We start from the raw sequence: 12,636 nt of genomic DNA on the forward strand, positions 1-12,636 counted from the left end.
CACCACCATCTTTTGGTCTTCGTCCATCCCACACGGACACCAGTCTGTTCTTACTGGCTTCTAATCACCATGGAAGAAGAAGGGTATAAAATGGTGAGGTGAATAGGCAGACGGCTACGCGAAATGTAGGGTCACGTGGGAAAACTCTCCTCTCCTCTCGGCACTAGCTGTAACGCGATTACTGCTCTGCGCAATATTGGCGCGCAAGCAGAGAGAGGGATACACTGTTTAGATCCGCTCTCTACCGCCTCTGCTACAGCGCGCCTGCGCGGAAGCTTTCAACGTTGGTGATAAACTCGGTAAGGAGGGAATGAAAAGGGGGAAGTTACGATTTTTCAACGCGCTCTCTTTAACACTATAGGAACCTTCCATACCCTTCTTCTTCCATGTAATCACCACCATCTTCTCTTCTTTGTCATTCCCACATTGACACCAGTCTGCACTTACACTGGCTTCTAACACCACCATCCACTGGTCTTCCGTCTATTCCACATAGACACCAATCTGTATCATTGGCTTCTACTCCATTATCATCGTTTGGTTTTAGCATATACGCGGCGATCAGCTAGGGTTACGAGAAAGGTCTAGCCTCCCTAAGGTGGGATCGCCACAAAGGTTTTCGCAATTGCGCTTTCTCCTTACTATTATAATGGAAACGAATCGTATATATACCCCAAAATTTGAAGAAAGCGGGCAAGAGGGGTACCCTTCACTTTAAACGTCAATATTAGCAAAGTTTGAGATGATAATAGGTATAACTTTATTTTAAACGATTTAACTATCATTAATGTTAATTATTGAAGATTAAAATAATTAAAAATAATTATATTTATTTAAATATTAAAGATAAACCTCTCGTGCAAAGAGAGAGATTATCATCGCCTCCTATATCTAACAAGGCCCGTGCATGCGATATATTTCCTTCATTGCCTCCTATATCTATCAAGGCCCGTGCATTGCGATATACCTTTCAAAACAACAACCAAAATGGGAAGCTCCTCTCAGAAACATAATAATTTCTTTTCTCTGTATATGAAATGAAAATATGGATAATATTGCGCTCCTTCTTTAATGGTATGAATCCTTGCCTGTCTATTAATATTTTACGTAGGAGTAATACGTTTTCAGCGCAGTCTAGAGACGATAAACACAAGCGAGATTGTTTCGGAAAAAAAATACTGCTTCCACTAATGGGTTTATACTCCTTGTTACTGTTGTATAGAGTAATCATGATGAAAGCTTAAAAAATTACGAGAGGACAGACCTTTTTTATCCTCTTGTTTTATTCTTAATAAGAATATAAAACATTTATTTTGTATCAAAAAATATTTTTTGGTGTTAAGATTGCTTTAGAAAAATCCAAACGGTTAGGCATTGGAAAAAAAGACATGTGTAAGCTATTTGCAGAGATGATAATTGTTTTACATGTTTTAAATAAGACTGAAGCTTCCACTATTGTGTTTATGCTCCTTGTTTGTTTCACTGAAAACCATCTAGGTGTAGATAACAGCCAGACCAAAAATTTCAAAAATATATATTTTAAATCTAATCAGATTCGCCCACCTAGTTGGAAAATAGACCTATTAAATTTGCGGGAGCCATTCTTGAGAATTTTTCTTTGCTTGTAGGTTGTTAATTTATCTACCAGAAAATATTTGTGTTTGGAAGTTGGATATTAAGTCAAATTAAGTGGTTGTAAAGAGCCAGCAGGTTTTTACCGCTTTTTTTTGTGAATATTTGATTTTTGTATGTAAAATGGAGGAAGATAATGTTGAGAGTAAGGATGAAATGCGGAAGCGCAAAGCGCGAGAAAGGATGAGGGCAAAAAGGTCGACGTTTTCATTGGATACTTAAGTTTATATAATCATCTCGACACGGAGATGTAATATTTTGGTTTTCCCAACTTGTTGGTTTCTTAATTTGTATTTTTGAAGTCGTATACTTCTGAACTTGTATCGTTGAAGTCGGATACTTCTGAATTGGTTTCTTTGGTGTCGGATACTTCTGAACTTGTATCATTGGGTTCGGATGCTTCTGAATTTTTATCTTTGGGGTCGGATACTTCTGAATTTGTATTTTTGGTTTCTGAATTTGTATCTTTGGGGTCGTATACTCCACCAGACTTCATTAAAATTAAAGTGGCGAATTGAATTCTTAAAATAACCATTAATGATCTCTAATTTGTTTTGGTTTCTTAATTTGTATCTTTGGAGTCGTGTACTTCTGAACTTGTATCGTTGAAGTCGGATACTTCTGAATTTGTATCTTTGGGGTCGGATACTTCTGAATTTGTATTTTTGGTTTCTGAATTTGTATCTTTGGGGTCGGATACTTATGAATTTGAATTTTTGGTTTCTGAATTTGTATCTTTGGGGTCGGGTGCTTCTGAATTTGTATCTTTGGGGTCGTATACTCCACTAGACTTCATTAAAATTAAAGTGGCGGATTGAATTCTTAAAATAACCACTAATGATCTCTAATTTGTTTTGGTTTCTTAATTTGTATCTTTGGAGTCGTGTACTTCTGAACTTGTATCGTTGAAGTCGGATACTTCTGAATTTGTATCTTTGGGGTTGGATACTTCTGAACTTGTATCTTTGGGGTCGGATACTTCTGAATTTGTATCATTGGGTTCGGATGCTTCTGAATTTGTATCTTTAGGGTCGGATACTTCTGAATTTGTATCTTTGGGGTAGGATACTCCTAAATTTGTATCTTTGGGGTCGTATACTCCACGAGACTTCATTAAAATTAAAGTGGCGAATTGAATTCTTAAAATAACCATTAATGATCTCTAAATTGTTTTAAAACTAAATGTAAGGAAAGTTATAGCTTGTTATATTTCCCCATCCCGCGGGCGCTGGTCTTGACTAACCCACCTTTTTTGTGGGGTCGGACACTTCTGAGTTTGTATCTTCGGGGTCTTTCTATTCATTTTCTTTAAATTTATGTGATAATTTAATTGATAACGATGTGGCTACTATTAAGGCCCAGCCCTTGGGCCATCTTGTTTCTAGCACTCTCTAAAAGATATTGCTGTCCTCTTTGATGAAATATTAAAATTTAATTTATAATTATAATCTAAGATATATCTACGAAGGGCTGTCGTCTGTGGCTTTACTGGTGAGGGGTGATGGCTACCTCCTATGCCACAACTAATCGAAAGCACTTTATACTAACTAATACCGTTAATCTCAGAAGATTTTGATTGAAAGGGGAAATTAATCGGGTAAGACCGCGGTGGAAAACTCCTTACCATTTTTAATCCAAGGATTCCATAGGATCTTTACAAAATCTAAGGTAGAAATACGTTCGACTATTTGAGGCGTCATAATAAGTTTCTATGATTATTCCAGTAAGAAAAGTAAAGTTAGTGTGGTGAAATAATGATTAGTTTCTGTTCGATAGTAAATGTAGTAAGCGAAGTAACTTTTTCACTCTCATTTTACTGAAACTTTCATTCTCCGAATAGGTGATTTGAAAAATGTTTGGTTGCCACCCAGCTTGTTTTTTCATGGATTTACTGTTTTTGGCGACGTCACACAGAGGCGTTCATTGTGCACACCAAGATTGGTCATGCGTATACTTGTAATCGGTTTTGCTCACTGAATGAAGGCCGTCTACAACAACACTTAAGTCCATCCATATGCATCTATCGCGTAATAGCTAAGTCGCCATTTCTAGGGTGTTAGCGCAAGCCTAGACTTAGCGAAGCCTGTGAAATCTGATTTGATATTAATTATAATTAATTATAATAACTTCTATCTATTATCCCCGCAATCAAGAATAAGATCACATCATTGAAGGTCTAATATGCCTAGTTAGCTACGTGAATAGTCACTAACAATATCTCGCTTACAAGATTGGTAGGATATTCAAACCAACATGTTTTTTTAAAAGTGTGTTTTCTAAAGTGAATCCATTTCGCTGCCAGCCTCTTTTATTAAATATACTATTTTACTGAGAAGCCCTCACATGAGCAGTTCCCGTATGTGTGGATTTCATAGTAGCGGTTCTAATAACAGCAGTTCCCTAAATAGCGGTTCCCGAAATGGCAGTTTACCCGTTACAGCAGTTCTCTAAAGAGTGGAAAAACAGATATGCGTAAAACGATAGGTGTTTATTATGGTGTAAGCAGGCCCACTAGGGTTATGAACTCAAAAAGAACTAGGTCAGATATGGATAATTTGGTTAGGTTAAAGTTCATTATTTCAACTAAATAGTATTAGGTCAGGTTAGGGTAGGTTTTGTTTCGTTTGGTTAGACTTAGGTTAGTAATATTTTGGAAATAGTGTAACAATGTTACGCCTTTTCCAAAAAAATACTGTTGACAATTATCTACTTCCGAAATAAAATAACAAAATATGATTACTATATATTAAGGGTATAACTTTTGGATGAACTGTACGTGAAGTTTCCGAAATAGCAACCACGATTGAAACAAACAAACAAAAAAAAAACAGCGGCATAGTTCAAAACTTCTGTTTTAGTAATAGCAGTGCGTAACTAGATTTTCTAACATTTCATAGCCCGACAGTTTGCCTTACCTATTAAGTATAAATAGATCATCACAACCATACCTTACCTCACCTAATTCTCACTATTCTGACGAAATAATATTGGAGATATAATAACCAAACCTAGACTTACTTGACCTAAATTTGAATTAAAATAATCTAACTTTACCTGGCCTAATACTATTTGGGTTAAAGAAACCAACCTAACCTTACCTGATCATATACTATTGGAGTTAAAATAACTAAAAATATACTTACTTCATATTATCAGGGTTGAACTAATGAAACCTAACCTGGCCTAATATCAATGTAGTGGAATAAAACATAGCCTGATCTAAGACTATTAGCGTGCAACTATTTGAACAGGCCAGGATTCGTTTTTATGGTCACGGCATAGTTGAAACATGTATACATCTACAATTTTTAAGACTAATTTAGTGTTCTTATCGGTACCAATATTGCAGATCAAGAAGTAATGTTCTATAAGCTTGCCGCCTTTGTACTAAAAATAGTCTGCTTCACAGTGTGACCTTACCGGACTCACCTTAAAGGGAGGGTGAAGAAGAAAATCAAGTGATTTTTTTATCGATTCTTATACTAATTATAAGACAATTCTGCATTTCGAAACATCCTGGAAATATCTCGATTTGATTTTAAAATTCAAATTAGGTTCAGATTTTAAGGATAATTTTAAATAAGGACCTCCGACCAATCGCGTAACGCCCTGCCTTTTTATTAACAAAATTCTCGTGGCACGCTCCATGTCTCGCGTAACGATTATCACGTCGCGCGCGAATTTTATCAAATCTCGTGATAAATTTCGTTCGTAGAATCGATAAAAAAATCACTTGATTTCCCTCTTCACCCTCCCTTTAAAAAACTTGTTACTGTTCTTAGGTGGATACACGTTCCCTTATTTTAAAAACATACAATTTTGTATATTCTTTGCAATATCAAGAAAATAATTCTATCCTTATCCTTAGCCCTTTAAATTGAGTACAACTATCACATAATGTCAATTATAGTGGCAAGGTTAGAAAAAGTAATAGTTTGATCAAGTGCCAGAATTTTCAGAAAATTATCGGCGGAAAATCTATAATGGTGTGTCATTATTGCTTAATTCATTTAGAGAACAAATGCAGCCCCCAGATTAAGTTCATTACTGATAAAAGGCAACGCTAGTTTTAAAACAAGTCTCAGGAGTCAGAATTGGCGCATTCCGTATCACCCAGATAACATTTTAAATGTTTTAAAGGTAGCGGACAACGCCGCAAACCTTTGCTGCTATTTATCTTAGTAATAAGAAAGTTAAATTCAAGATTGTCTGAAAAGAAAAATGTCCGCACATTTGAAAGAATTTACTTTATAATCATAAACTGGTTTCATTCATAAGTTTTTCGAGCTACGAAATTGTAAAATTTATGCTGCCTTTGATTGTCATGGTGACAAAATCATTGCTCAATGAATTACTTTCGGTCCAACATTCTTCATATTACATGGGCGTGTCTTTTGATACTCTTTTCAATGGTATAGAATTTATACAATGGTGTTTGAGAATTCCAATCGATTGAAGGTTGTCATGCATATTTGTCCTAATTCTAGTCCCACAAAAAATCATAGTTTCCTTAAAATGAAAGCCTATGGAATTTAAACGGTTTTATATATATATTTACATAAGTACAGCTGTACAAATGTTTTTGTTGTTGTTGTAAGAATTTTTGGCTTATGTGTACTATAGGCTTGAATGTTTTATCTTTATCATTGAAAAAAAAAAGATTTCATTCCTGCCTTGTTGGTTTGTAGCAAATTTAAGGTTTTATGGTGGATTTAATTACAGAGGTGTTTGAAATAATGTGGTTTTTAAACCAGAAACATGTCCTTGGTAGTATATTTAACTCAAAAATAATACTAGTTAAATGCGAAGTTCGGAATTTCATTAATTTATTATAGGAAGACCCCGGCTTTATTAAAAATTAATAAATTGGCTCTAATTCATTAAATTATTATTTAAATGACATAATTTTATTTAAAATGTAAGTCCAACAATATTATTACTAGTACATCGTAATCAGTGATTATCCCCTCGTTGGAGTTCAACACCTGAAATGCTTAATTTATGGATTTCTTGCTTTTTAAACTGTACTTTAACATTTGAAGTAGTTAATTTCATTCAACTATGATTTGGCCACAGGTCCTAGCATTGACTTTATAATGTTAGTATCCCATATTTTTAAATGCAATCAGTTATCAAACAAATTTCCTTTAAAAAATACACTCTCCCTTTAACTTTGTTTAAAATTATTCCTATGAAATAAACGATGATATGGAAACTTTCAGAGCGTTCTGAGGATAACCTATGTATACAGTACAAATTCAAAGCATTGCAGCATAAATATCAATCGAAAAGAACATTTCCCTGGACCTAAATTGTGACATTAAGTCGAGTTTTGACAAAATTTGGCTTCCCAAAATTATCTTACACTAGGAAACGAACTTTTTTTGCAGCACTTAGAGACCCTATTCTATAGTGTTCACCATAACAAACCGAAAAGTTTCCAGTTTTCCGTTCTTCGCATAACTGGCAAATAAAAATTCTTTACATTTTCCGTTATGTAAATAACATTTTTCGCGGTTAAATTTCATCATAGCGTTTTCGTCGTCCAAAAACCCGTAAATTAATTTTTTTTAGCGTCACACATTGCCAGGTTTACTGAACAGGTTAAGGCGAATAACACGTTGACACGTAACGGATTATCTTTATTCAGCCATCTTCTTAATCAGTGTTCTTAAGCAACGCGAAGAATTTCTAATTACATTAATTGGTACGCCATTTTAATTTTTTAAATATCACTCTTGAAGTTTTAAAATAAAATGCAAGTGCTGTTAAGTGCCACCTGTCAGTTCAGAAGTAGTCTTGCAAAAAATTTAACAATTCCTTGTTAAAGAAAAATCCGTAAAGTCCCGAAATAATGTTTTTTATAAAATTTATATTTTTTTTTCTCCCCCATTATGAGCTTTCCAAGCGACAGAGGCGGAGGTAACTTACTTGTTTTGAAGAATATTTTCAATAACCTCAACTTTGAATGAATAACTAAAAATTAAAAGATGGCGAAAAATCTAACCCGAAAGACCATTCAGCCCGTCTTGAGGTTAAAGCAAACCCGTCTACTAAATATTTGTGAAATCGGTTGAAACGCGCGTACTTAATTGCATAGAGAATATTTTTTACATTTCTGGGCGCCATTTTTTAAGATGGCGGCGGATTGGAAAAATCTTTCCTAGTACGCGCCTACTACTTATGAGTAACGTTCCTGCAAATTTTCAGCCTTCTAGGGCAAGCGGTTTGGGCTGGGCGTTGATTATCAGTCAGTCTGTCAGTCAGTCAGTCAGTCAGGACTTTGATTTATATAGATATAGATTACAGGACCTTCATGAAATTTTATTATAATATAGGACTTTCATGAAATTATGGGATAATAATATAAGGACAGTTCAAAAATATTGGATATTATTCGACCGCTTGTAGTTTTTGATTGGCGTTTCAATGCGATACCAAGTGGTTGGTATTCCAGTCTCAGCCTGAATTATTAGCAATTTAGGAAAATAACTCAAATATTTCAACAAAAAAGACGATTATTATTTTCGTTATTGTTTCAAAAGAGGGAGTGGCTGGGGCGCAGTCTCGGGCAACTCACAATGGCCCCAAATTAAACGCGACTTCCCAGTGAGAAACCAGGCCCCCCAAAACCCCCACATGATTGACGTCCCTGATTCCAATTGCATATCTACCTCACTCGTACGGGGGAATCAACCTTCGCACGAGTATTGTGCCGACTTTTCAAAATCTCTCTTACCCTAGCTTTGGCAATGTATGCGGACAGGAATACAGTGTGTTCGGGGCTTTTCATCCCCATAATTCCGATTTCTATTTTTTTAAAGTAAACATTTATTTGGTGACTCCACCAGAACGAACTCTAGTTGAAACAACAAAAAAGGGTAAATAGACTCCGCCTCCGCCGAGGCGCGCGATGGTAAAGCGGTAGACTTAAGCTGTCTGCTGCGAGTTCTACTGTTAAGTTAATATTTATCAGTCTCGCTCAGAACTGAAGGTATGGCGTCTAGTAAAGACATTTTTACCTCATGCTCGCTTATTTAGCCCCTATTCTTTCACTTTTTTATTATCTTACATATCTCGCACGAGTGTCCTTTCTGCCGCGGCAGCTTGTTTTCTTTACGTGCAGTAGCGTCGCTAGGGTTTGAAATTTGGGAGCTTAATATTTGAAAGTTATTTTGAGAAATTATTAACTAAATTTTGTCTTATTGGTTCATTGGAATATGTGTCGACCTTTATAACTATCCGAAAATTTGTGTCAACGTGACATTATTCGTATTTTAAATATATATAAACTTTTATTGTTAAATTTTACGGAACCGAATTATTTTGTGTATGAAGGAATTTCTCTCGTCCTAAGCTTAGTTTTAGTTTTGGTTTGCTATTAGTCGTCACTACTGGGACTCCCTTCGAACAAGGTTGCTTCGAAACAACGGAAACTATTTTACATCTGTTGAATGGTCTTTATTTATTCATTTTCTTTTTTTTCAAAATTGCATTGTTTCATATTGAAATTTATCTGTACAAAGATGAAACTTAATAAATTTCTTATATATTGGGACAGAATTTTAGAGGCTACGAGCAATATTTTGGTAGGGTATACGGATTATTTTGAGGCGCTAAGAATGAAATGGAGGGGAACCTTAGCCCTTCCAAAAAGGACTACCGACGCCACTGGTTACGTGAGAAAATCGATTATTTATGAATGTTGCCGACAGAATAAATCCATTCTGAAGAATATTGATTGATATCAAGGGGTGTTATAATTAGAAAATAAGTGACAAAGGAGCTATTAATTAATCGGAAAATACATTTGAAGACCGATCCTTAACGATCCTGAAAATTAAACTTTTTCCAAGGCCGCTGCTTTTCTCGCCATCCAACGCTTTCCTCACATAGGACCATTCCTGGCCAAAGTTTTTCTTAATGCTAAGAATCAAGCGGAGCCTCCGAAATGAACTAGGCCCATGCATGTCAAATTTTATGTGGGAAATATCCAGTTTGTTAAGGAAATTATTTTCACCATATTTGTGTTCGGAGGCTCCGAATCAAGACGAAAAGGATTGTGGCAACAGTATGTTTAAATTCTCAATTTAATTATAAAGTAATTTTTATCCAAAATTTAAATAGGAAGTAAAAGATGTGTCTGCAGCTATTCATCATGAAGCTGTTAAAATTGTAACTTCTTAAAATTTCTCAGAATTTGTAATAAACAGAAATACAGGTAAACGCCGTTGACCGCATTCTTTAAGGGACTGGAATCCGGGGCGAACTGGCTATCTATGTAAACACTAAACTATAAATGATCTTTGGGTCCACCAGTATGAAGTATCCATGAAACAATATTAGGTGTGAATCATTAAGCTAAAATTTTAAAGGTTTAGTTTTGGACCTTCGTGGTAGGATGATGGTTCGCGAAACTGAACCTTCAGTAACTCATCGAAACCACTTATTAAAGCATCGCCTTATGGGTTACTCAGAAATACAGTTGGGTGGTATGTAATCTCTGCGCGATGTTTAAATAAAAACTGTTTTTCTTTTGTTGAAAATTTGCGATTTTAACAAAGAAATGTTTAATTAAGGGTTTATCATTAAAACTACAATGTAATGGATATATGATAGGATTAATATTCTTTACAGGCTTTATGGTTAAGGGCACACTGACACAACGTTCCATAACTCAAACGACTTCTTAAAAAAAGGATCCCTCAGTGTTAATAAAGCTATTTTCAGAATTTTAGGGTAATACGCTTAGAACCAGTTAGCACAACTAGATTTGAAACCCTCTTCATTATCAGTTTCAAGCAATTTCAACAGACTCGGTTTAAAATTGAATACCCTTATTATTCTGCAAAATAGCTTATTTGAAAATAAAATGTATTTAAATATGTATATATATTATGAAAACAAATAGCCAAATAATTTTCTTCTATTTTTATCCAGAATTTAAACATGGTTTAATGAGAAAAACAAATATATATTTATATTTATATTTATATTTATGCTATATTTAAAAATATACAGATTGCAAAAGGCGTTTCGAAGCCCTACGAAGAAAAATAAGATACATTTGTTTTTCTCATTAAACCATGTTTATTTTCTGTATAAAACTAATAGAAAATGATTGGGATATTTGTTTTCATTATCTTTCTTTTATCGATTTTAAATATTCCTGTCTATTATGATATAACAATTTTGACCGTAGGTGACCTTTCAAAGAATCCGTTTCAATTGTCGCAGGACAGTCTTTATAGGATTGGGTTGAGTCAGTTTTGCAATATTTACTAAAGATTGATTCATGACGAGAAGGTTTTCACGGAAGTCTTGCAGTATGTAGAATTATTTAGCGTAAAAATCAAAGTGTGTAATAAATTAATAAAACTGTAACAATAAACTAGAATAAAAATGTAAAATCTTAACAATATTTAAATATAAAATTGTTAACTATTAGAATTGTAACCATATTAAAACCATTCAAATGTACTAAACCTTGAAATACATTATAATTGTAAAGCGTGAAAACGTTGACCTTTTTTGTAAAGGGAAGATTTTGGGACCAGAAAAAATTACCCAAAAGCCTTTCAATGCTCAAAAGAAATCGTAGAGTATCATAGAATCATAAAAACATGTGGGTACCATTTAATACAAACCAGTTTTAGTAAACCCTAAAATGCTTAAAAAGATTGATTTTCTAAAACTGGGATTCATATTCTTTGTTCATTTAAATGTGGATAATTTAACTAAATCGGAAAATAGCGTGTTTTTATTGAACGAATGCTAGTAGATATTTCACTAGACCACCGATTAAAAAAAATATGAGTCATATCACTATATCTGTCGTTATAACTGTGCTGCTACTAAACATTTTGTGCCATGTGTAAATATTATAGCTATCATTTTTTAAAGCTTGGTTTTATGATTGCATATTTTAAATTAAAACCGATCTTACGTACAAAATTTGCTGTTACGCGACCAAATCGAAAGCGACAATGAGTCTTCATTAAGCCTTGGTCACTTAAATTCTCGGATTCTCCGAGTTATAAGTTACTACAGATTTTGGCCCAACAATATTTTATAATGTTTTTTCCCCTATAATTTTAAATATAATACACAGCACTTGTTTCATAAGTACGGAAGAATTTCAGCCTAACATTAGCAATGTAAATAATAGTCGCGAGTAACGTCAAACTTGATTTCACAGTCAAACGAATGATTTTTAGAGAGGCCTCGACCGTAATTAACAATCAATTAGATGAAAATGATAAAAAATAAAATAATTCTAACCTCCGAATCTTTGTATTCCAACGTCCACGCTTCCTCTTCCATTTCCCTCGTATGTCATGTTTCGAGCTAGAGGTTCCACTGGTTCAGGAGTGACCCGATTCGACATAAACGCTTCAAAATCTTCACGATGTCATAAGTAGCCTTTCCAATTTCAGTTTATATCTAACGGAACGTGAAATCCGAGAAAGTTATTTATTTAAAAGGCCCTACTTAGGCTTAACACTAACTGTATGTTTTCGCAGGTATAACGTAGCTCTCTCGACTCGACAAGCGATAAAGTAAAGGAAATCAGCAACGAGTTTGGAGAATTCTCGAAGGAGAGTCGGAGCTGTGTCGTTTCCACGGCAACCGAGCGTTTCCAGCCAATGGAAAATAAGGATGGAAAAGAGACACAGTAGAAATTGATTATTTTATAAAAATACGTATCCTCGCTTTAAACCTCTCGCGCAGTTCAAAACCCGAAACGTTTTGGGGTGAAAAAGTAATGATTGTCCGTCAGCTGACATTAGTAACTGCTTTTGAAAGGTGATATTCTTATTCCGAAAAATAATTGAGAGCATTTTTTACTATAAAAATCGGCTTCAACCTTCTAAATTTACAAAGGAATGTTCCGATGACATTACTACAAATTCCTATCAAACGTTTATAAATATAAAAACACTTGAATGAAAAGCTGATCAGAAACTTCCAAAAAATTACAACCGCGTGTCAGTACACTGTAAA

The 12,636-nt window shown here is 34.4% G+C and overlaps 1 protein-coding gene across 3 annotated transcripts in view; it reads right to left on the reverse strand.

The window, feature by feature from the left end:
- LOC149602857 (band 7 protein AGAP004871-like) overlaps window positions 1–12,204 on the reverse strand; it is a 69,333-nt gene extending 57,129 nt beyond the window's left edge. For 2 of the 3 annotated variants that reach the window (XM_089860179.1, XM_089860178.1), the window contains exon 1: window positions 11,914–12,204. In XM_089860179.1, the coding sequence (XP_089716305.1) occupies window positions 11,914–12,019 (106 nt within the window). In that variant the 5' untranslated portion in view covers window positions 12,020–12,204. The remainder of the gene's footprint in view (window positions 1–11,913) is intronic. The other variant, XM_089860180.1, reaches the window with a different exon arrangement.
- Between the last annotated feature and the right edge of the window lie 432 nt (window positions 12,205–12,636).

This window comes from Phalangium opilio, unplaced genomic scaffold (genome assembly GCF_054372755.1).
Source record: "Phalangium opilio isolate 3A_F unplaced genomic scaffold, DU_Popi_V2 ptg000352l_1, whole genome shotgun sequence".
Taxonomy (NCBI): Eukaryota; Metazoa; Arthropoda; class Arachnida; order Opiliones; family Phalangiidae; genus Phalangium; species Phalangium opilio.